This window comes from Trichomycterus rosablanca, chromosome 6 (genome assembly GCF_030014385.1).
Source record: "Trichomycterus rosablanca isolate fTriRos1 chromosome 6, fTriRos1.hap1, whole genome shotgun sequence".
Classification (NCBI taxonomy): Eukaryota; Metazoa; Chordata; class Actinopteri; order Siluriformes; family Trichomycteridae; genus Trichomycterus; species Trichomycterus rosablanca.
The window spans coordinates 35,398,802-35,422,870 of NC_085993.1; the positions used below are offsets into that span (position 1 = coordinate 35,398,802).

General features: G+C 38.2%; 4 protein-coding genes across 4 annotated transcripts; 2 read left to right on the top strand and 2 right to left on the bottom strand.

The window, feature by feature from the left end:
• Positions 1–136: 136 nt before the first annotated feature.
• LOC134317086 (gamma-crystallin M2-like) lies at positions 137–1,601 on the top strand. The gene is given in 4 exon segments (XM_062997777.1): positions 137–268; positions 270–299; positions 571–813; positions 1,267–1,601. Coding segments are annotated over 4 exon segments (681 nt in total). The 3' UTR covers positions 1,543–1,601.
• Positions 1,602–4,940: 3,339 nt separating this feature from the next.
• On the bottom strand, positions 4,941–16,434 carry LOC134317087 (gamma-crystallin M3-like). Its single transcript, XM_062997778.1, has 4 exons — positions 16,418–16,434; positions 5,743–5,965; positions 5,363–5,602; positions 4,941–5,246 (listed from the first exon to the last, which is right to left on the bottom strand). The coding sequence occupies exons 2-4, from the start codon at positions 5,749–5,751 to the stop codon at positions 4,965–4,967; spliced, it is 531 nt and encodes a 176-aa protein (XP_062853848.1). The 5' UTR covers positions 5,752–5,965; positions 16,418–16,434; the 3' UTR covers positions 4,941–4,964.
• LOC134317088 (gamma-crystallin M2-like) lies at positions 7,553–9,761 on the top strand. Its single transcript, XM_062997780.1, has 3 exons — positions 7,553–7,570; positions 7,700–7,942; positions 9,489–9,761. Exons 1-3 carry the CDS (start codon positions 7,553–7,555, stop codon positions 9,759–9,761), a joined length of 534 nt encoding a protein of 177 aa, XP_062853850.1.
• On the bottom strand, positions 14,661–21,065 carry LOC134317082 (ankyrin repeat domain-containing protein SOWAHC-like). Its single transcript, XM_062997774.1, has one exon. The coding sequence runs from the start codon at positions 20,921–20,923 to the stop codon at positions 18,980–18,982; it is 1,944 nt and encodes a 647-aa protein (XP_062853844.1). The 5' UTR covers positions 20,924–21,065; the 3' UTR covers positions 14,661–18,979.
• Positions 21,066–24,069: the final 3,004 nt, after the last annotated feature.

The window sequence follows — 24,069 nt, forward strand, 5'->3', positions numbered from 1 at the left end:
GTAAAAATAAACTCCTATTGACAGTGGATTATCAGATAAAGTTAGATGGTTGTGTAAACCCTGAGAATAAAAGAGAAGGCCAATGCAATGTGCAGGCCTATGCCATTTAGGTTGATGATTCAGGGCTTTTACCTCTATGGCCTGGATAGGAATCTTGGCAGAGTCTCAAAAGCAAAAAAAAAACAAAATCTGTTGATCCTGCCACAATGGGTTAAGGTTTATAAAATGGGCTAACCCAGACTGGTTGTGGCCATTACCTGTGGAAGGAGGAAGCTGCACCCACAAGCAAAATGAGTAAGGTAAGAGAGAAAGAATGTGAATATGAAACTAGAAAAGACAGCAGTTGATGAATAAATGTTACAGTACAATAGAATAACTGGCTGAATATATTACAATAGATCTATTCACATTGTATGTTTCTGAGCTGTAATAAGTTAGGTGTGTGACATGCTAGATTATAATAGTAGGATATAATCAGAATATTTAACAGAAGTTGCTGGATGCATATTTTTATAAGAATCGTTGATTTTATACATGACCTTGTATTGTGCATATTCTATCTTATGGCAGATCATATTTTATGAGGATAAGAACTTCCAGGGTCGCTCATATGAATGCACCGCCGATTGCCCAGATGTGCAGCCCCATTTCAGCCGCTGCAACTCCATCCGGGTGGAAAGTGGCTGCTGGGTGTTATACGAAAAACCAAATTATACGGGTTACCAGTATGTACTGACCAAGGGAGAGTATCCAGAATACCAGCGCTGGATGGGCTACAATGACAGAATTCGCTCCTGCAGAACCTTCTCTTATGTAAGTGTGTGATTGTGTGTATGCATGTATTAGTGATAAGATGCTATTTAAAGGATACCTATATTGAGCTTCCAAAACACACTTAAAACACAAATACTGTGTTGGCCTAAGTAGACCAGGATTATAAAGAACATACACTAAATGTATGATTACTAGGGGATATAAAACTATTATTAATCTCTAAGCCTATGCAATGGGTGACCTGCATGTGTGTGAAAATACCACTGACGTGGAAGCATATATTAGGATTTTAGAGAGACATGTGTTGCTATGACTTGCTTGAGAAACTCAAAAAGAGTTAAAACTATTTTAAATGGCTTCTCCTTTGTCATCTATCTATATACATCAGGGGGAGTCTGGTGCATCATAGTGTGATCACAAATTTATTACCATACCCTTATTTAATAATATCAGATAATAATGTAAACTTGCTGTTGTGTTTGTGTCCTACAGAGCAGTGGGGGTCCCTTTCGCCTTCGCATCTATGAGCGTCCTGACTTCCAGGGCCAGATGATGGAGTTCAGCGACGACTGTGAGTCGGTGCAAGACCGCTTTCGCAGCAGAAATATCTACTCCTGCAATGTAATGGATGGCTACTGGACCCTGTACGAGCACCCTAACTACAGGGGACGCCAGTATTTTATGCGTCCTGGCGAGTACAGGAAGTTCAGCGACTGGGGAGCTACATGTGCCACTGCCGGCTCCTTCCGCAGAATAACTGAGTTTTAAATGGCCAGTAGACTTTTTGTTTATGTAATAAACTTTAAAACTGAATAAACAACTATGAATAAAGCAAGATACTGGTTACTGTAATTCAGTTTCCGTGATTTCACATGGTACTGAGTTAGTAAAACCCTTTCCAGATTATGAATAGTCTGTCATGTTGTTTCTATTATTATACATGGTATAAAAATGGATGCACATAATTAGCAGTAATAGTCAGATGGGCTGTGGCATTTAAATGATGGTAGCCGCACTATTACACCTTTATCACCAGCATTCTGCACTGTTGACAAAAGGCAGGTTGTGTCCTGAGATTCATGCTGTCTGCACGTTCACCAACAACTAAGATTGATCACAAGGGCAATATTTTTGTTTTGATAAGCCTGTGCACACAGTATTCTCAGATTCCTGTTTTTGCCTGACAGTATTTGAAGCTAATTAAAAAAGAAAATATATGGATTCAGGAATTTGGATACTTGACCATTAGTTTGTTTCAAAAGTATTGACATTAACAGGAGTGTAGCTGTGGAAATCTGTGCCCACTTAGTCAAAAAGAGTAACAGTGAGTTTAGGTACAGACATTGGATGAGAGGGAATGATTAATAATTAATACTCAAATTCATTCCAAAGTTGCTACATAAGGTTAAATTCATGGCTGTTAGAAGGCCAGCCAAAACCAAAGTGTTAAACTAGATCATCAAACCATGGACCTCACTTTGTACTCTTAGGCACAGTCCTGCTGTAACAGGAAAGGTCATTGATCAAAAGTGTGCCACAAAGTTGGAAGCTTATATTTTATTTGATATAATTTATTTTATACACTTGTTAGCAATGGGTGTAGATAAACACCTGTTTTAGCCCTGTAGTGACTTATTCTGATTTTGTGGAAGTGCTTTGATACACTATTACACTCTGTTTTTTATATAATTCTCATGGGTAACAGCACACAATTTAGCCACAATGCACTGTTATTTACCTTCACATCCTGTATAAAGATGTCTTCCAATGCTGTAGCACAGTCTGCAGTTTATATTTTATGGAGAGTAATATTTTTTTTACTGCATTGTTATCACAAGAAACGACTTTACACTTAATTGACGGCTGGTGTATAAAATAATGTAATGACATTTAACTTGTGGCATGGCCTTATATTAGCACCTAATGTACTAAGCCATACACATTACAGTGAGAGTCCAATAAGCTCTTTAAATTTCTCAGAAAGTCAGAAAGACTTTTTTTTATTTTACAATAAATTGGGAGTTGCTTGATTAGAGGTGTCATTCTCCACAGGCAGGTGGGCTTTACAAGGGCATGGGATTGAGGCTATGATGTAAAGCTTCCTTAACTATAAACAGTGACACCTTTTATCTAGCAGTTTTTAAGGTCATGCCACAAAATGAAATAGCTATCCATACCACCAAGTTATTAATAAAAGTAGTTGTATCCATGCTTTTGACCCAGCAGACTCAATTGTTCAAAAAAGCTACACCCAACAAATGATTGTTTTCATGTAGCATGTAAATTAATTATCATGTAAATTCGTTAATCTAACGGGTCAGCATTTGTTGTAACAATGAACTTCTTCTGGGTGAGTTCTACCAAATTTAACTTTCTATTATCTGAAACAGCTAAAGAATTTAGCATTTTGTTTGTACATTACACTCAAGGATTAACAAAACATTTCAAACTACAGTATATTATAAAGAGTTTCATACAATTACAGTATTACAGTATTACTTCTTGTCCTTCAAATACAAATGGCAAATTTGTATACTGTAATTTAAAAATACAGAGGCATTGTTTCCCACACTTGGTTGGCTTTGCCCAAGTACACTGACATCCCAAAAAGCTTATTTTTGTTTTTTCATTTCGTTAATTTAGTTATTAAATTTAAGAAAACATTCCTGTTGTGTCATATCAATCATCTATTAAATACTTGTAACATATAGCCCTATACACCAAATCTATTTGACCTTAGCTTACTGCATGGCCAAAAGTGCAGTTTCACCAACACTCTTTATCAGTGGTGGCTCCTGCCAAATCTCTCAGGGAGGGGGCAATTGTTGCGATGATGGCCAAGGTGACCCGTTCAATGGGTAAATTAAAGCTTAAATAATTAACATCTTAAGTCATCTGTCAGTTTGCCCTCACAAATAACTTTGAACATGGAGAGAGACCAGCTTTACCATTAATCATAAAATTAAGTAAAGCCTTCACACTAACAATTTAATTCAGTCTTCATCAGATAGCATTTTATATTAGGTGCAGCAGATCCTGAGGTAATAGTAGTCATGTTGACGAGATCGCTAGCTGCTCCAATTATCGTGACACCAGGTTACGTGTGACGCAAGCACGTAAGTGCGAGCCCTCCTGCAACCCATACAGATTTTATTGCAGTGCCTACAGTTTGAAAAAAAAGTGCCTTAATATGAGAGTCTATCAGAGCAATCCGGGTGATTTTCAATCAGACTGAAATCGCCCAAAAGGAGCAGTACTGTACGGAACACAACTTGACGCTGATTGGACTACGATATTCAGAGGCAAGACAGACTGTCCAGAACAGTCACAGCTAGTTTAACACTGGTTGAATGTGATATAAAAATGTCTTCCCTTTCGCCCTTTGGTGGTGCGTCGCCTGATCGGCCTAAGGAACAAGCTGCCCATGCTCTTTATACTGTTTATTGCAGTGGAGAAATCATACAAAGATTTCACAGATTGCCCATAATTTATCTGCTTTAACAGAACGGATCAATCTCCGATCATTACTGCAGCTTTGCGATTGGCACACACACACATATACAGTATATTCTTTCTAAATCCTTGTACATAAAAAATAGAATATGCAGTTTATGTAGAGGACATATTTAAATTACTAACAAAAAGTTTTCAAAACCAATTATTACCACTTAAATAAAAAAATAATTTTGTTAGGATGGCTTTATTTTTGACAATTCACTTTACAGAAGATCATTTTAATAGGCTTGTGGGTCATCAGGGTGTTGGTCTTAATGCTGCATTTTGAAAGTAATGTTCTTTGCCTTCCAGCACTCCTTAATGATTTTTATCAGTTTATTTCAAACTGTAGTATGATGAAAGCTGAACTTTTTTTGACATGAACAAAGCATTTAATTCCCTGAGTTTTTATGTGAAGTAGTCAGTGTGCTATTGGAGGAAATTTGGTGGACCAGCCATGTCTGGGAAGATTTTGTAAAGGGCACATTTGCCCTTGTTGCCCTTTTTAATTTTAATTAACACATTGTAATGAAAACAAAATTAACAGCAGCCAAGACTTTGCATATTTATTAACCCAATTTCTCGCTGCAAAAATACTTAATTATATGTTTTCACCATTTTATGTCAAATTAAGGACAGAGACACAATGATCACAAAATCTGAACATTTATTTGCCTATTATTTGCATAAACAGATTAATTGCAGGAGTCTGTAATGCGTCTGATGGAGCTAAAACGCATCATGGAGCTCATTCCCATATCCCTTACGGCCCTGTATTCTTCAGGCCTCAGGTAGATCATCCTGCCCCTGTAGTGGGGCTGCTCATACATCAGCCAGTGGCCGTCCATCACATTGCAGGACAGGATATCAGAGATGCGGTAACAATCCATAAAGGAGTTGCAGTCATCCATAAGCTCATACATCTGACCGCTGAAGTTCTCTTTCTCATAGATCCTGATCCTGAAGGTTCCACTGTGCTGCTCAGACAAAAAAGCATGCATGTTTGGTAATACCATGGTTCAAAGCCACATGCGGGAAACAAAGCAACTAACAATTTCCAATATTTGATGACCAGATTAATAAAATATCCTACCTGAGGGATGCTACGACAGGACTGGATGGACTCGATCATACCCATGCATTGGTAATCAGCATAATCGCCCCTTCTTAGGAAGCATTGGTTTCCCATAAAGCTGGCCCGCTCATACACCATAAAGCAGCCGCCCTCCACCCTGCAGGATTTGCAGCGACTTAGGTAGGTGGTTAGCTCAGGGCAGTCACTGTTGGTCTCATAGGAATGACCCTGAAAGTTTCTGTCCTCATAAAAGATGATCTGATGAAGTGGTCAAAAATATACAAATGATTTTGTATGTATTTTCTTGTTTATACAAAAGCACTTTTTAAACCTTTTTTAGATAACTGGATCTCCAGCAAAACACAGGCGACTCAGTGGTCCATAAACAGTTAGCTTACCTTGCCCATGGCTGATTTCACTCTGGGATGATGTCCAGCAGGCTGTGGTCCACTGTCGCTTTTATACTTGATAGGCTTTGGAATGGGGTTTTGTTATTCAACTAACCAAACTTGATGAGTAAGCAACTTGTTTTTCTATTAATTTCTGCATGTATCACAGTATTCCAGTGCTGTGTTTTGGATGCAGGCCAGCACTGCCACCTCTACCCCATACCAGCTGTACCTAACAAGCATAGGTGAGTGTGTGTTAAACTGTGATAGACTGACACTCGGTCCAGGGTACACTGCTGCTTTGCCCTAGAGCACCCTCTGGACACAGCGCATTTGTTAACCTTTAGTTATTTTGCACTTCTGTCCTATACAAAACATGTTACACAATTGCTTGCACACAAAGATTTCCAATGTTTTTGCTGACCCAAATTGTATTTTGTAAACATAAACATAAACATCACACTTTTCAATTAATTACACTTTTTAATCCTTTGTAAGTGTAATTTTTTCCCATTCTTACTTATACAAGACTTCAGCTACTTAACAGTCGGTGGTCATTGTTATCTGATTCTCCATTTCAGTATGCGCAATACATTTTCAAAAATTTTAACAGAAGACAGGCCAGTCAAGCACACATACACACTGTGTCTATAAAGCCATGCTGTTGTAGTGCATGCAGAGACAAAGGTCTGGCATTACTTGCTCAAATAACCATGGAGTTCTTAAGATGTTAGGGTTTTTAAGGTGTGATACAAGCTCATCATTGCCATCATTGGTACTAGGTTTTTTACTTTTGCAGGCCAGTATCTGCATTTCAAATTTATTTGCGAGCAACTGCAGGTAGCCTGGAGTCATGAACTTACTCCGGGGGGGTTCGCTGGAGCCCAACCCAGCTTTTCAATGGGCGCAAGGCACACAGTAACACCCTGGAAATGGGCACACATACACACACCCATTCATCTATAGGGCAATTCAGTGTCTCCAATTAACCTGACTGCATGTTTTTGGACTGTGGGAGGAAACCGGAGCTCCCGGAGGAAACCCATGCAGACACGGGGAGAACACCACTCCACACAGAAAGGACCCGGACCTCCTCACCTGGGAATCGAACCCAGGACCTTCTTGCTGTGAGGTGACAGTGCTACCCACCGAGCCACCGTGCCACCCGAGTCATGAACTGAAATGGTTAAAATTTCCAGCAAAAAGAGTCCAGTAAAAATGGTCTAACTTTCTAGTTAAAGACAACTATTACAATGTGTCATTTAAAAAAATCTACAGATCTGTTCATGGGTCCAAAATTCAAAGAACATCATATTATGAAGGTTGCATATAAACACCTGAAGTTACCTGAGGTTTATGCACTTTCAGGTGGGAAATATTGAAATCATACAGCAAATGCACATTGTAAAGTGTGATAACAGCTGTTTAGGATTAATATATGTTAGCAGCATTATCAATAACTAAATATAGGAATCAAACATTTATAAAGTCTGTTCTTTCTTTGTTCATAATTTAAAACAAACAATGTGCTGGAAGCTGTTTAACTTGATAAATAAACCTTTTCTGGAATGGGGCATGGTGCTATCAGAAGGTCAGCATGTATACAATAGCCATTAAACATCGAATAAAGCCATGTACTTTAAAACAAATGCAGCATCAGCTAGTGTGAGGACATTAATGCTGCCTTATTTGAATGACAATGATTTTACAGCCGATGCATTTTATTGTCCTACATATATAAATCTCACTGCTGTCATTCTCACCAGTGTGTCAGATTTTCTTTATTCTCATATCAAAAATACAAGAAACAGAACCAGTTATGGACCGTTTGGGAAAGGTATGTAGAGAAGGCTGCTCATTTCTTTCATTCTTTTCTTTTTCTTTTTTTCAGTAAATATCTCTGTTATTAATGGTAAGATATTACAATCCTTCTTATACTTTAACCTGAAATTCTCTGTCTTCACAGATCATCTTTTATGAGGACAGGAACTTTCAGGGCCGCTACTATGAGTGCAGCAGCGACTGCGCTGAGCTAAGCTCCCACTTCAGCCGCTGCAATTCTATCCGGGTGGAGAGTGGAGCCTGGGTGCTCTATGAGAGACCCAACTACATGGGCTCACAATATGTGCTTAGCAGAGGAGAGTACCCAGAGTACCAGCGCTGGATGGGCTACAATGACACTGTGCGCTCCTGTCGTCTCATTCGCCATGTGAGTTTGGAACTTATTCTTCTATTAGTTTAAGAGAAAAAGTTAAATGTTAAGATGTCACATTTACAATCAAGGTTATTAGAGTCTTGTTAAGGTTTCAAAGCTGAAACAATAATAAAAAGATGTTAACATAATTACATTCCAGCATGCATAAAAAGGTTATTCTTTGCAATGCTAGTTTAATTAATAATATATAATTAATAATAATATGCATATTATACACCACCAAGGACAAAAATCTCAAAATGTTACCTTCTACGACTGTAAAATAAGCTACTGAAACTCATTTATTACTTTTATTTAATATGTGATTACCTAGGACAAGTATTCAAACATACTGAGAGAAGTATAAATCAGTTTACTCTAAATTTATTAATAAAGGAAGTCTAAACCAGTGTAAAAAACATCAATTTAAAACTACCAGTAATATAAAAATTAGAAAATAGAAACCCCTATTTAGATACATATAAATATCTCTAAGATTTGTTTCTAGTAAATGTTGAATGTAAGTAAAATGTATGACTTGTGCAAGGATTCAGGATTATTAAATAGTAAATCTCTTAATTGTTATTCAAGCTAAAAACAATTTGAATAATGATTTAAGAATATAAAATGTTATTTAAAGCAATGCTATAAATTAATAAAAATAACAATGTCTTGTGTTCTAAACATTCCTTCTGGTCAAAGTCATTTCTAAACAAAACAAAAAAAAACTGTCAGTACCACGCTAGCTCACCAGTGCTGAAATTTCAAGCTGTCAAGATTGAATCTTAGCTTTGCTATCAGCTGACCGGGCACCTACACGATACACGATTATAGCTGTGTGTCTGTAAGGGAGGGACAATGGCTGAAACAGGACTCCTCGGTGCTGGTGTAAGTGCGGCCTCTGCTGACTGCTTAAGGAGCCTGCACGGGGTGGGGGGATGCTGGCTGATCACAGATCGCAGCTTTTCGCGTACGATTCTACGGTCTGTGAGGCTTTGCCCTTGGAAGGTGAAAAGAAGTGATAAGATGCGCACATGTCAAAGGGGGCACGTGACAGTTTTGGCTTTCCTTGAGAGAGATGAGTTTCCAATCGGCCACTAAATTGGGTGCAAAAAGAAAAAGAATGGAACATTTTTGTTCTTGAATTTTGAAATAGATTTTTGAATATTTTCTGCCTACATGTTCATGATGTGTTCTAATCTGAGTGAATTGACTGAGTGAATTGAGTGAATCTGAGTCAATTCCCTCAGATTAGAACACATCATGAACATGTAGGCAGAAAATATTCAAAAATATATTTCAAAATTCAAGAACAAAAATGTTCCATTAAAACATTTTTAGGCAACTAGAAAAAAACCTTCTAATACTTTTAGACTGTATTGCAAAGAATCACCAGACCTACCCATCTACCCTACTTCTTCCCTCTAAAGATACTATTTTTTTATAGACTTTTTATTGAGTATGTTTTAAGTAAACATGTGTCTGACAGTAATAATGTGTCTGACATTACAAGCACTAAGTTATATTCTTTAATATTACATCTGTCATGATATACCCACAGACATCTGGACAGCACCGGATTCGTCTCTACGAGAGGCCTGAGTTCCTTGGTCAAATGATGGAGCTGGGCGACGACAGCCCCTCGCTGCTTGACAGGCTTCGTTTCCATGAAGTTAACTCCTGCAAGGTGTTGGATGGTGTCTGGGTCTTTTTTGAACAGCCCAACTACAGAGGGCGCCAGTACCTGATGGAGAGGGGAGAGTACCGCCGCTTCAGTGAATGGGGCGCCATGCACCCCACAGTGGGTTCAGTCCGTCGTGTGCAGGACTATTGAATTTCTTCTTGGCTCTGTCTTATCCTAAAATTGCTATGGCTACATTAGTAAAAAATAAATCAACATGAACATGTAAGCTCTCAAATGTGCCTGAACAGTATTTTCTTTAAGGTGACTGCATTAGCTGATACTATGTGTTAAACAAGCTACACAAAAAAGCTTTATGGTCTCTGGAAGTATATCTACAGGTATTGGCATATTATATTTACATTTACATTTTTGGCATTTAGCAGTCACTTTTATCCAAAGCGACTTACAGTACTGTGACAGTATATTGTCTAAGCAGTTGAGGTTAAGAGCCTTGCTCAGGGGCCCAACAGTGGCAACCTGACAGTGGTGGGGCTTTAACCAGCGACTATTCAATTGCTAGTGCAGTACCTTAACCACTAGGCTTTAACTGCCTTATGTTTAAAATAAAGATGAGTGAGAAATTACTTACTTAATAAACTAAACCGATGTATTATAAATAACATCCTATGTAAATTAAAAAGGATAAAATAGGGCAAACTAATACTTATGTGCATCCCCCACATGAAGTGGTTTTACAGGTGGGTTCGCTTTGGAAAAGGAATGTCATGTTGCCACTGGCAATCCGGTCTACCAGTGCATTTCCATTGTGAGGCCCAAAATGACTAAACAAACCGAGCAATCCGACATCACTGCTTCAGAGAAAAGCCAGTGTGCACACAAGGGAGAAACCGTGATATATAGAGGAATTTCCACCTGGAGCGAATGAACACTTGTGAAGCACAGGTGATGGTTAATCAAGTACATCAATACCTGCTGCCAATTGTTAGGTGCTTTGGGGTAAAATCCATAATGGTACAGGGGCTTTGTGGTAAAAATCATTAGGTTCAATGATTGTTTCCCATGATTATACAGCCAACAGATATTAAGGAATATAAAGAATGAGGAGCACCCTATGGTGCAATTGCTCTTTTCTGATTATTTCAGCACCCTGTTGCCTCCGTACACACTGCTTTAATAATCTAAGAGTGGTATGATAAACATCAGGGTGAAGTCAGTGTTCTTTCATGGTCTGAATACAAATAATTTAACCTTTAAAATAAGAAATATAAGACTGTAGAGAAACAGTAACTGATTTATCAAAAACATTCCAATACAAAGCACATATTTGACTATTCAAAAGAGGGGTATGACTTTTCTGAAGGCAATGATTTTATATTTTAGCAACAATATTGCTAGTTGGGTACATCCATGGGCATATGTTACTATTTCTGCTGCTTTAAATGATTCAAAGAATCCAAGTGTCAGTGTAGCCTGTCACAACACTAGTCTATTAATGTGTGGTGAAATTATGTGTGTTTGTGTTCCTACAAGTACAAGTATTTGTCAGTGGGCACAGCAAAATCCTGAAACAAAAGGGTTGAATCCATGCTGATGATTCAGGGGAATTTACCAGTAATGCTCTACAGAGCACCAATAGGTCATGCCAGTACACTGAGGTGGTGCCCGACTGAATAAACACAGGCAATTATTCAAACACACACAAAACCCCCAGAAACACAGCCAGATCCAAATATGTTGCCTATCCCAAAGCTGTACTGGTTACCACACCACTTTATATATTTTTGTTGCATTTTGTATGCATTTTCTCCTCTTTTTCTCCCTTTTAGCATGTCCAATTGCCAGATTGCGTCATGCTTCCTCTCCACCAATGCCGATCCCCGCTCTGATTGAGGAGAATGAAGCTAACCCACGCTCCCTCCGACACGTGGGCAGCATGCCGTATGCATCTTGTCACCTACACTTTGATGAGTGCAATGTGGATCAGCACTGTGTATGGAGAGACACACCCTGACAGCACTCTTTTCCCATCTCTGTGCAGGCGCCATCAATCAGCCAGCAGAGGTCGTAATTGCATCAGTTATGAGAGAGACCCTATCCGGCTTTTTGATATCCCACCCCTATTTGAACAACAGGCCAATCGTTGTTCATGTGGCTGCTCACCCCAGCCAGGAGGCAGAGCTGAGACTCGATACAATGTATTTAAGATCCCAGCTCTGGTTCCAGCATGTGTTTTTACCGCTGTGCCACCTGAGTGACCACACCACTTTTATTAAACGATATACAACTATTTTTTGACCCCATTACTTTTTGCACACTTTATAGTGTTATGGAAATTTTAAAAATGGAATCATTTGGCACAAGCTTTAGAGTTGGCTGTCCGGCCAAACTAGGCATGCATGTATACAGTATATACAAGGGCCTTGGTCAGGAAAGTAAAAAAGAACCCAACAGACAACCATCTCTTGCACATCTTCATACATATCTTGCACCACCTTTACATACTTATGGCCACTCCCGATTGTCTTCATACGATACCACAGCTCCTCTCTCTGCACTTTGAAATAAAAACATGAATCTGTAATCTGTGAAAACAGAGCGTAATGACTTGTTGGCTGGCCGACTTGATTGTATTTTGTAAATATTAAAATACTGAATATCTGCAACATGCTCAAGGTCAAGTCATGTTGGAACGGGGCAAAACATGGTAACAAGTTGATAGAATAAAACAGGTGAATTGGTTACAGATGAGGGAATCATGTTTTGGTATAAAAGGAAAATCCACCCATGGCTTAGTCTTCGCAAGTTTGTTTGTTTATTAGGATTTTAATGTCATGTTTTACACACTTTGGTTACATTCATGACAAGAATGGTAGTTACTTATTACACAAGGTTCATCAGTTCACAAGGTTATATCGAACACAGTCGTGGACAATTTAGTATCTCCAATTCACCTCACTTGCATGTCTTTGGACTGTGGGAGGAAACCAGAGCTTTAGGAGGAAACCCACGCAGACACGGGGAAAACATGCAAACTCCACACAGAAAGGACCCGGACCGCCCCACCTGGGGATCGAACCCAGGACCTTCTTGCTGTGAGGCAACAGTGCTACCCACTGAGCCACTGTGCTGCCCCAGTCTTCGCAAGCAAAGATGGGTCGTGGCTCACCACTTAGTGCCGAGAATCATCAGTATAAAAACATTTCTTAATGCAAGATAGCAAATAATTTAGGTATTTCAACATCTGTTCTACATAATATTATGAAAAGATTCAGGGAATTTTAAAAAAATCTCAGTCTGTGTAGGGTAAGGCCGTAAATCATAATACGTGCATGACCATTAAGCCCTCAGGTGGCATTACAGGAGAAACCATGCTACTGTAAAAAATGTAGCCACGTGGTCTCAGTAAGACTAATACTTAGCACTACTGCTGCATCAGAAATGCAACCTGAACCGTTACACAAAATGAAAGTTATACTGTACATCAATTTTACGCAGAAAAGCTGCAGAGTACTGTGGGCCTGAGCTCATCTTAGATGGAGCGAAAGACAGTGGAAATGTGTGCTGTGGTCAGGTAAGTCCACATTACAATGTGTTTTAGGAAAAACAGATGTTCTCCATGTCAAAGGTGAAAAGTAACATCTAGACTAGTGGATGACAAAAGAAGCAAAAGCCATAAAAAGTCATGGAATTGGGGGGCAACCATGCCCATACCATGGCAACATGACCTGCATATACATCAAGGTACCATTAAAACAGAGGCGTTATTAGGATTTTAGAGAGGTATAATGCTGCCATCAAGGTGAATGCTTTTTCCAGGAAGTCCATGGTTATTTAATCAAGTCAATGACAGGCCTTGTTCTGTATGTGCTACAACAGCATGGCGTCATAGACACAGAGTGTGTATTTGAATGGCCTGTTTGCAGTCCGAAAAAATTAGTATCCCCTGTTCACAAATCATTTAAAATGTAATTAATAGGAACAGTGATGTCACACAGTGGTAAACATGCCTCTGTCCCAACACTTTGGCGTGAGTTGCAGGCTTTTACATTTGTTTATACCTGGATATACACTGATCAGCCATAACATTAAAACCACCTCCTTGTTTCTACACACACTGTCCATTTTATCAGCTCCACTTACCATATAGAAGCACTTTGAAGTTTTACAATTACTGACTGTAGTCCATCTATTTCTCTACATACCTTTTTAGCCTGCTTTTACTCTGTTCTTCAATGGTTAGGACCCCCACAGAGCAGGTATTATTTAGGTGGATCATTGTCAGCACTGTAGTGACAATGACATGGTGGTGGTGTGTTAGTGTGTGTTGTGCTGGTATGAGTGGATCAGACACAGCAGCGCTGCTGGAGTTATTAAATACCGTGTCCACTCACTGTCCTCTATATTAGACACTCCTACCTAGTTGGTCCACCTTGTAGATGTAAAGTCAGAGACAATTGCTCATCTATTGCTGCTGTTTGAGCTGGTCTTCTTCTAGACCTTAATCAGTGGTCACAGGACGCTGCCCACAGGGTGCTGTTGGCTGGATATTTTTGGTTGGTGGACAATTCTCAGTCCAGCAGTGACAGTGAGGTGTTTAAAAACTGCATCAGCACTGCTGTGTCTGATCCACTCATACCAGCACAACACACACTAACACACCACCACCATGTCAGTGTCACTGCAGTGCTGAGAATGATCCACCACCCAAATAATACCTACTCTGTGGTGGTCCTGTGGTTCTGACCATTGAAAAACAGCATGAAAGGGGGTAAACAAAACATGCAGAGAAACAGATGGACTACAGTCAGTAATTGTAGAACTACAAAGTGCGCCTATATGGTAAATGAAGCCGATAAACTGGACAATGTGTGTACAAACAAGGAGGTGGTTTTAATGTTATGGTTGATCGGTGTACATAAAAAACACAATAAACTGTAAAAACACTGACAATTTTTCGTCAGTCGTCAGTTTCCAGAGGATCAACAAATCATAGACTTTTAGTTTTATTACATTTGACAAAATGTCTCAATTTTTCCACAAATTGAACTTGTATATTTTTAGTTGTATCCAACTTTGGTTTTGTGGGCATGCAGAATTCTATGTATTTTAAAGTTATATCCAATAAAACTCACATTGTATTACAACATAGGAAATACTTTATTGTTCCATAATGTTCCCGAACAGTGCCACAGTTATACATGTTTTAGTCATTAACAAACAATAACTTTAAACGTAATCATACCAGTACTGATGTGTTTAATGCTGAATAGCACCATAAGTTACTCCAAAATACCTACAGTTTTAGCCCTTTAAAAGCAGTTATACATTTTACAAAAAATGTAGTGTTTGTAGAGAATGTTTATTTTCTGCTAAACAAAGCTGGGAGGCATGCCATTGCCAAATAAAAATCTTTCAATATTTTAGCAACATGTTTTTAGATTTTAATAAACATGCCAAAAAGATTAACACTATGGGTAAGCAACATGATGAAACCATGAGCCAAACACCATGCTTAATTTTGCTGAGGTTTTACAGTAAAAACTAAAAACCTCCTGTAGTGTCACTTCTACACTGACACCTGCTCCCTCTTGTGGAGATACTTTAACCTGACGAATATTTTTTTATTTACCTATTTTGAGAAAAAACTGACAGAAGAATATGTAGTTTGTTTGTATTTAACCATTTAGCATAAGATTCTATTTGAATGAATGCATTTGTGTTTAAGGTGTTAAAGTCAGTGATTCATCAATTTAATTTGGTGACAGTTTTCAAAACACAACACAAATCACTGACAGTCCTCTTAATAAAAAGCTACATTTTGGGTTTAGCTATTGTCTGACTACCTGTATTAAATGTAATTAAATTGCTGTAATCCATTAGAACACTTGGGTTATTGAGTTAGGTTTGAACAGCACATATACAACCAGAGGTGGAAAGTAACAAATTACATGTACTCGCGTTACTGTAATTGAGTAGTTTTTTTGTGTACTTGGAATTTTAAAAGTAGATTTTACAACCAGTAATTTTACTTTTACTTAAGCATGTTTTGTATTAAGAATTGTAATTCGCTACATTTTAAATAACATCCGTTACTGAGTAAATAAAACGCTAAAAATCACGTCTGGGAAAGTGCTGCAGTGAATTCTGCGATGGAAAATAAACTGGTGCTAAAATAAAGGAGCTGTAATCTAGGTACAGAGTAAGGAGGGAAGGGTGATTTTTAAAAGTTTAACATGTTTGGAGTTTGATGTTTCGTTATTTGATAACATAGTCTGATGTCAAAGAATGGCAAAGTTTTGTCTTACATCTTGAAGGTTTTATTTGGGTCATTTAGTGAAAGTCACCACACTTGTAACCTTGACTTATTTTGAGTTATGAGATTTGCAGTGTAACTGTTGTTTGGTATTTGTTAGTGATGAAAAGAAGGCTGGTCTATAGAATCCACAATGAATGCCAACTTCAGTGGTTATACAGTTTGATGGGATGGTCTGTACTAAAATGACATATTAGAGATCCCTAAATGTTTTAAATGTTGTATCAACATGTTTTTTTCTATTATATTTTAATTAAAAACAACTATTGAGATATATCCACTTGTCCTGTTTGCATTACACAGGAGAGACCCCCCCCGCTGTTAAAAAAGTAACTAAGTAACGTTTACTCGTTTACTCTGAGTACATTTTAAATTAGTTATTTTTTACTTTATACTTGAGTAGATTTTTAGACTAGTAATTTTACTCGTACTTAAGTAGAAATTCATTAAAGTAATAGTACTTTTACTTGAGTAGAATATTTAAGTACTCTTTCCACCTCTGTATACAACATACAACAAAATTGAATCCTACCTCCTTCCCATAATCTGTGGATCAGAGAAATGATTAATGTGGTGAAATTGGAACTCCCAGATGCTTCTATGTAAAAGTACAAGAGATTAACATTTATTATGTAATCTGTGCCCAACATGAGCCTAGAAACCAATCATCACATTTTTGAACAAGGATCAAACGAGGATTTAAGGACAGCTGAACAAGTTAGTTAAGAAAATGTGCAGTGAGGCACTGTGTAATTATATACAAAGTGGCATCCAGAATGATTTCCATTGGCCCCTTTTCTGGCAGTATAAAGTGATCCACAAATTTTGGGTAAGCAGAAAACACTGGCTTGAACAGTTGCACTGTTGCACAACCTCATTTCTGTCAGCATGCCAATGTCCTCGATTGTGAAATCCATGGTGTTGAATGGGTTAAAAAAGTAACACATGAAAAAGTATGAGAAAATGTTTTCCTCTATCTCTAGTCTCCTCCTCCAATGATGCAATAATATAAACACAGTAGATAACCTTGGTTTCTCTGTGCTGGTCATGTGATAAGCAGCAGGTCATCGTGTGTTTAAGAACAATCATTACACTAGGTCACAGATGCAAAATGTTGTAGCTCAGCAAAAAAACAAACACACACATTTAGGTAATGCCACAAATGAATAGTCTCATGAACTGAGAAATATTAATTGCCCAACTGTAAAATTGTACTTGAATTGCTAACAAGGATGGGAAACTAGGAATTCTGGACAATACATAATTTTATGAGATGCCATGTACAGCATACATTTTAAATTACTCCACCATGTACTTCCAATCTATAATCCACATCAAGATTGTCTTTTGACTTTGTACCAATAAATATAAACAAACAATTATGTATTCATGTGCGTAAACAAGTGTATTCTAAAAAAACTAAAACAAAAAAACAAGAGGGAAAAACTACATTAAAAATGAATATACAGACAGGTTACATAAAAAATATACAAATTTTGTACAAATTGCACATGGTATAATAATAAAGGAAGTTGTCATTGGTTAGGAGGATTTCACACAATGAGAAGCAATCAATAGCTGTCAGTACAAGTACCACTGAATACCACATTTAGAGTAGGAAAAGTTAAGTACATTAGATATTTTTACTAAACAATTTATGTTGTGTGTTATCTTGTTAGATGTTACTTCATTTTGTGTCCAATTAAGTAGCTGACTCAATTATAGGGTTAGTTTAAAGTCAGTATTATCCCTGGTTTATCATGGCATGAACACCTCTGATTTACAAGTGGAAACAATTTTAGGATTGCTAGATAGTGTAGTTAAAGGGTAATGTAGGTCATTGTCAACTAAAGGTAATCTTAAACCAACATCATGAGATATGGTTAAATATTGGTTAAAATATTATCATTAAATACATAGTAACTAGTATTAAACTACATGTTAAAGGGAATAGTCATGGTTGGCTGTTTTTTTTATATCAAAGGCTATGTCATGCCTTACTTTTCTATAAAACCATGTATTAGGAGAAAAAGCCATTGTATCTTTATTATGCAAGGAAGAACTTGACTCCCAAAAGCAGAGTGGTGTGACAGCATAAACTAAAAGTGGCACTGATTTTAGCAGCGATAAGGCATTCTGGAAAATATACTTAAGATCTTCCCATGCATATTAAGATACAGTGCTATCACTGCCCCAGTTTTATATGCCTCTTTCATGGTACATTGAATTTTGCTTTACAAACTGACAAAGTAACCTAGTGTGAAAGATGAACGAGCTTGTGCTTGCTCATGTCAAACCACAATGACGTTTACAGCCAACATCTTAGGACATGTTTGCAAAACTAGCAACACTCATACAAAAGCCTAACTCAGTGAAATATATCTGCATTGCTTAACCTCTGCTACAATAATGTGTTAGATTACTACTCTCTCTCAAAAGTGCAACGTAAATTACATTCATATAAATAGTATAAAGAGTTTATTTTAAAAATGTACATAAAATAGTAAAGAATCAACTGATAAACACTTAAAACTCATATTTTCAAAATGGCAGTATACAAGTTCAACAAGTTAACTGACAATTTAGAAATATGGGCCCTTTGTCCACAAAGAGTTGTAGACAATATTGCTAAAGGTACACCATGTGAGGCTTAAGATGTAAGCCAAGTCAGGCTATCAGTTTTCCTAAAGATTAAATATTAGCAGCAAAACTAGGCTTAGCCATTATCTAAAAGTCAGAATTGTTTTACATTTGGTCCCATCTTTTAATAAAGGCATTGAATGTATTAATGCATGCTATAATAATTTGATTCTAAAATGTGGCTAGTACCTGTGTCATTTGTTTTTCCAGCAAGAGTTATCAGCTACTTGCTAACACAGCATGATATGTTGCAAGAATAAAGCTAAAGTTAACATTTGAACTAACTGTTTGGCTAAAACAATAAAACATTTTCCCTTGCAGTCATTTAGCCTTGGCATGTTTGGAGTTCCCTTGGCAAATTTCCCTGTTCAGCTTTGCACTGAAGATAAAAGATCATATTTTGGCTGATTCACAAACGATTAAAAGGTACAAAAAGGTTTCTGCATATGCAAAATTATCCAAACAGGTTTGACTTAGGTCTGGTTTTAAAGGAACCATGGGCTTGACTGGTGGCTCCCTCAAGCCGCTCGAATAGAGAAGTGCTGTGAACTATTGGTGGCCCCACACCCCTTTTGCTTAGCCTGGGTTTCAACTTGTTGAGAGATGATTTCCGGCGGAGAGGCTTCTCTCTTAAAAACCCCAAGCCATCATGAGCATCATCTTCACTTGCACTGCGATTTAGCAGTTTCAGATTGGCTTGGAGAACTCTTGGCAGCTTCCACCGAGATGTATCATCTTCTAGCACAGGTTCTGAATTTTCAGTGCTGCCACTAGCCTCTGCACCTGCTATATCAAGGACATCCTGTGCGACATCACTTCGCAAATACTGGCCTGCTTTTTTGCCATTGTAATCTCGTACCTCAACATCTGCATCACACGCACCCACCAGCATCTTGATAACCTCGATGTTGTTGTGCATGGCGGCTAAGTGCAAGGGCGTGTATCCAGCACTTGAACGTGCGTTCACATTGAGCAGAATGCCTCGTTGTCGTGCAAAGTTCACAAGCAAGGCAAGCAGCTCATGCTTACCCAGTTTAGCAGCCCAGTGCAAGCATGTAAAGCCTGTCACAAAGTCCTTTTTGGTGACCAGGCTGGGTTCACTTTCGAGCAGTCGATGTAGGCTGTCCCATTCCCCATCACAGGCACACATCATCCACTCATGCTCCACAGGATCCAGAGTAACAGGGGCGCTCTCATCCTCCACATTTGAAGAGTTGACCGAGTCTGACACGCCATCAGTCTTTACAGTAGATTCCCTAATTCTGACCGAATGTTTTAGTACCATGCTGCGCCGGACCTGTGGAGAACTGCTCATCATGTGCTCAAGAAAATTCTTACGACTTCCTTTCGGACTGTTGCTCGCAGTATCCGGACGTTCCTCATCTCTCAGACGGGGTGATCCTTTTCCTGATTTTGTCTCCTCCTCATGCGATTTCAAATTAGACTCACCCTGTAATTTGCCAAGTCTGGAACAAGTCTGATCAGGGACACCCTCGCTCAGAGCTTGAATATTTGTCGGTAAACATGAGAGATCAAATGCAGTTCTGGCAGTTGCTGGTATGGGAGACGCCTCTGTCAGAGTCATTTCTGGTATTCCTAATGGATTACTGATTTGCAAAGTGTCATCTGATCCCAGAGAAGGTTTACTTTTCCTCCTAGTGTGCTGGTTACCCATTTCCTTTCCGTCAAGCCCAGAATCTGACCCGAAGGATGGTAAAATCTGGTTTAATCCATCTAAAGTGGTTTCAGAATTAGTCACAAGTATTTGCACTCCTTTGACACAATTAATGTTGTCATCTGAGGCAGGCGGTATTTCTTGTTTTGCATATTTGTTTTCACAGAGCTTAGATTTGGAAAGCGGTGATTCATCCAAAGTGATTCGCGAAGAAGTCGGGTGGAGTCTGCTACCTGAGGAAGTAGGTATTTTTTCTTTGGCGTCTTCATTTCTACAACCCTTATATTTATACCCGATTGAAGTTGTTGACCCATCCACAACAGTCTGTGAAGCAATCTGACAGACATCTGTGTCACAACCTGAAGCAGGTGGTATTTCTTGTTTTGCATCTTTGTTTCCACACCTTCCTGTAGGAACCTTGTTGTCCACGTGGTCGCACAGTTTGACAGGCACGACATGATGCTTAGTAGCACCCTGTTCCCCCGGCTGTGCTGGTGATCCTCTGCATCTTTTTCTCAAACAGACGTATTTCTCTCCATTTTCCACCTTCACTACTGCTACACTATCCACGTAGCTCTTGAAAGCCTCTCTGGCAGCAGATTTCCTCACGGGATCTGTAGGCATAACAGCTTTAAAGTGTTCTATTAAATCTGTATTCCTCACTCTCCCCCCTCGTTCCGTTAGGAACCGTAAAACCGCGTCCTGGGTGCATTCGATCGCCATCGAATTACTATTCAACTACACCACACCTCGTGGAGCTTGTCATTGTTGTTTTGAATACACAATCCTTCGTTTCGACTCGGGTAAATCTTTTCTAGGTTCCTTTAAAACAGACCGATGCTTACCTCGTCGTTGGCCCTTCTGTTATTTTCCCACTATGCATCTTTATCCCGATGGGGCGCTACTTATTCCCCGTGCTGCGAGTAGGTAGGGCTAGGTGTCGATTCCTAAAACATTCGACTCTCCGATTCCAGGAATTTAGAGTCGATTCCAAAGCTTAGGTAAAAAGATTCGCTTCAGGCATACTGCAAATACTAAGACTATTTGTAAATGTTATAATTTGTATTGTTATTATTTGCACTGTTTATATTAATATTTTATTCTATTTTATATTTTTGCACCTGTAACTATTTTGTATATTTTTGTTCTTATTGTTATTTTTATTATTTCTCTGTAACTGAGCTTTGGCAATACGAATGTCCTATTTTGTCATGCCAATAAAGCTTCTTTTGAGTTTGAGTTTGAGTTTGAGTTTTTTTGCTTTTAACAATGAACATTAACCTTCATTAATACTTATAAATCTCCCTTACACTGTTAATAACAAAAGACAAGATATACCAAGAGCAGACAGGATGAGCCTCATTCATTATAAGTTCTTTTTACTCAGAAAAATATATGCAGATTTCATCAATAAACTTTCTACATGTTGTTGTACACTTTTGTTCATTTTAATATTATTTGTGTGTATATGTTCTATTTATTTAAAAAATGTTCTTAAATTTTTTTATTTTCACTGACTTCATCCTGGTCACTGCCACAGTGGGTCCAGTGTTACTCGCTGAGCACAGGGCAGGATTATGCCAATTCATTGCAAAGCACCACACACTCATTTATTCCTATGGACATATATGTCCATAAAAATTTGAGCTGCTATTGAAATTGTTATCGAATAATTTAATTGTAATATTAAGTGTGACACAGTTGCACAGCACACAGCAAACACAGGAAACCTAAGTATAGATTTTGCCTTTCTTTAGTGACTGTAAGGAGTTTTCTTTGGGCAATTTACGGTGGCCGAGAAGTGCAAAACAAATTTACATTTCAGAAAACAAAATTACAAAAAAACAAAAACAAATTTACAAGTGCTCGGGTACCCAGTGTTTGTAAATTTGTTTTGGCATATGTAAAAGTGTTTCAGCACTTGTAAATTTATTTTCGGCATATGTAATTTTGTTTTCTAAAATGTATATTTGTTTTGCACTTCCCGGCCGCACATTTCTGACGGAAAAGGCAGGGACAATAACACCGGAAGTGCGTCTTGCTTACCTGCTGTCAATCAAACTGTTTCTCAGCGATAAAGTGAACGGAGTTTGTGATGGTGACGATAAACAAGGTTTTGTCTAGTTTGTGGAAATCATTTTATCCAGTTGACCCGCTATTGTTTTTCTTGTGGAAAGTTTTGTGCAGATGTTTAGACGTGGCGTGTGCATCTCTATTTACCGTCCGCTCTTCTAAACATCTAAGGAATTCCCACAAGAACAACAAAAGCGAAATAATGAAAATAATTAACACAAAATGGACAAAACATTGTTTATTAGGGACGGAACATTTGATACCGAGGCTTTAAAACTTGTTTCACTTTTGTAACACTGGACTCAGTGTATCGGAGCTTATATTAAAGCAGCAGCATGTGCGGGACTGATGAAGCTTTGTGCTGTGTTTTATCTCACTCACTATATAAGAGACAATCAAACCAGGGATACCCACCGTCCTGTAACATACACAATCCTGCTTTATCTGGAGACCAAACACCGCGTTCAGTACTGAACTTATACAGGACGCTTTGTTCCGTATTTTTATCAATGGGAGACGGTGTGGTGTATAAAACAGAAGGAAACTGCTGCTTAATTCATTATATTAAGTAGTGTTCACTTTTATTCTTAGTAACGTGACATAACCTGTTTAATACACCGCTGTATGTGTAGCACAGTGGGAGGAGTGCGTTGTTTTGCCTAAAATATGGTTCTGACTTTTTATAAAGAATGAAAATAATAAATTTTAAACACCATAAATAAAACCTTTGTTCTCATGACTGTGTAAGGTCCCCCCCTGCTGCTATAACCAGCGCACACACACCGTTACTAAGAATAAAAGTGAACACTACTTAATATAATTCCCTCAGTCTCCCATTGATAAAAATACGGAACAAAGCGTCCTGTATCAGTTCAATACTGAACGCGGCGTTTAGTCTCCAGATAAAGCAGGATTGTGTATGTTACGGGATGGTTGGTAACCCTGGTTTGATTGTCTCTTATATAGTGAGTGAGATAAAACTCAGCACAAAGCTTCATCAGTCCCGCACATGCTGCTGCTTTAATATAAGCTCCGATACACTGAGTCCAGTGTTACAAAAGTGAAACAAGTTTTAAAGCCTCGGTATCAAATGTTCCGTCCCTAATAAACAATGTTTTGTCCATTTTGTGTTAATTATTTTCATTATTTCGCTTTTGTTGTTCTTGTGGGAATTCCTTAGATGTTTAGAAGAGCGGACGGTAAATAGAGATGCACACACCACGTCTAAACATCTGCACAAAACTTTCCACAAGAAAAACAATAGCGGGTCAACTGGATAAAATGATTTCCACAAACTAGACAAAACCTTGTTTATCGTCACCATCACAAACTCCGTTCACTTTATCGCTGAGAAACAGTTTGATTGACAGCAGGTAAGCAACACGCACTTCCGGTGTTATTGTCCCTGCCTTTTCCGTCAGAAATGTGCGGCCGGGAAGTGCAAAACAAATATACATTTTAGAAAACAAAATTACATATGCCGAAAATAAATTTACAAGTGCTGAAACACTTTTACATATGCCAAAACAAATTTACAAACACTGGGTACCCGAGCACTTGTAAATTTGTTTTTGCTTTTGTTGTAAATTTGTTTTTGTTTTTTTGTAATTTTGTTTTCTGAAATGTAAATTTGTTTTGCACTTCTCGGCCACCGTAGCAATTCGATTCCCAAACATGCAAGTGGGTAAACCAGCAATTTTAAATTGACCCCTAAATCAGAATGAGTAATTAAACTTGTGTTTTGAAGCCTGCAGTGAATTTCTAAAAGCAAATGATGAATTACATTATTTTAACAA

Bases quoted from the DNA above. Each gene is read 5' to 3' on its own strand.
- LOC134317087 (XM_062997778.1), bottom strand. The intron at 5,247-5,362 runs GTAGGATATTTT...TTGTCTGAGCAG, and splicing joins CCTGTCGTAGCATCCCTCAG to CACAGTGGAACCTTCAGGAT.
- LOC134317088 (XM_062997780.1), top strand. The intron at 7,943-9,488 runs GTGAGTTTGGAA...ATATACCCACAG, and splicing joins CCTGTCGTCTCATTCGCCAT to ACATCTGGACAGCACCGGAT.
- LOC134317082 (XM_062997774.1), bottom strand. From the start codon at position 20,923: ATGGCGATCGAATGCACCCAGGACGCGGTTTTACGGTTCCTAACGGAA.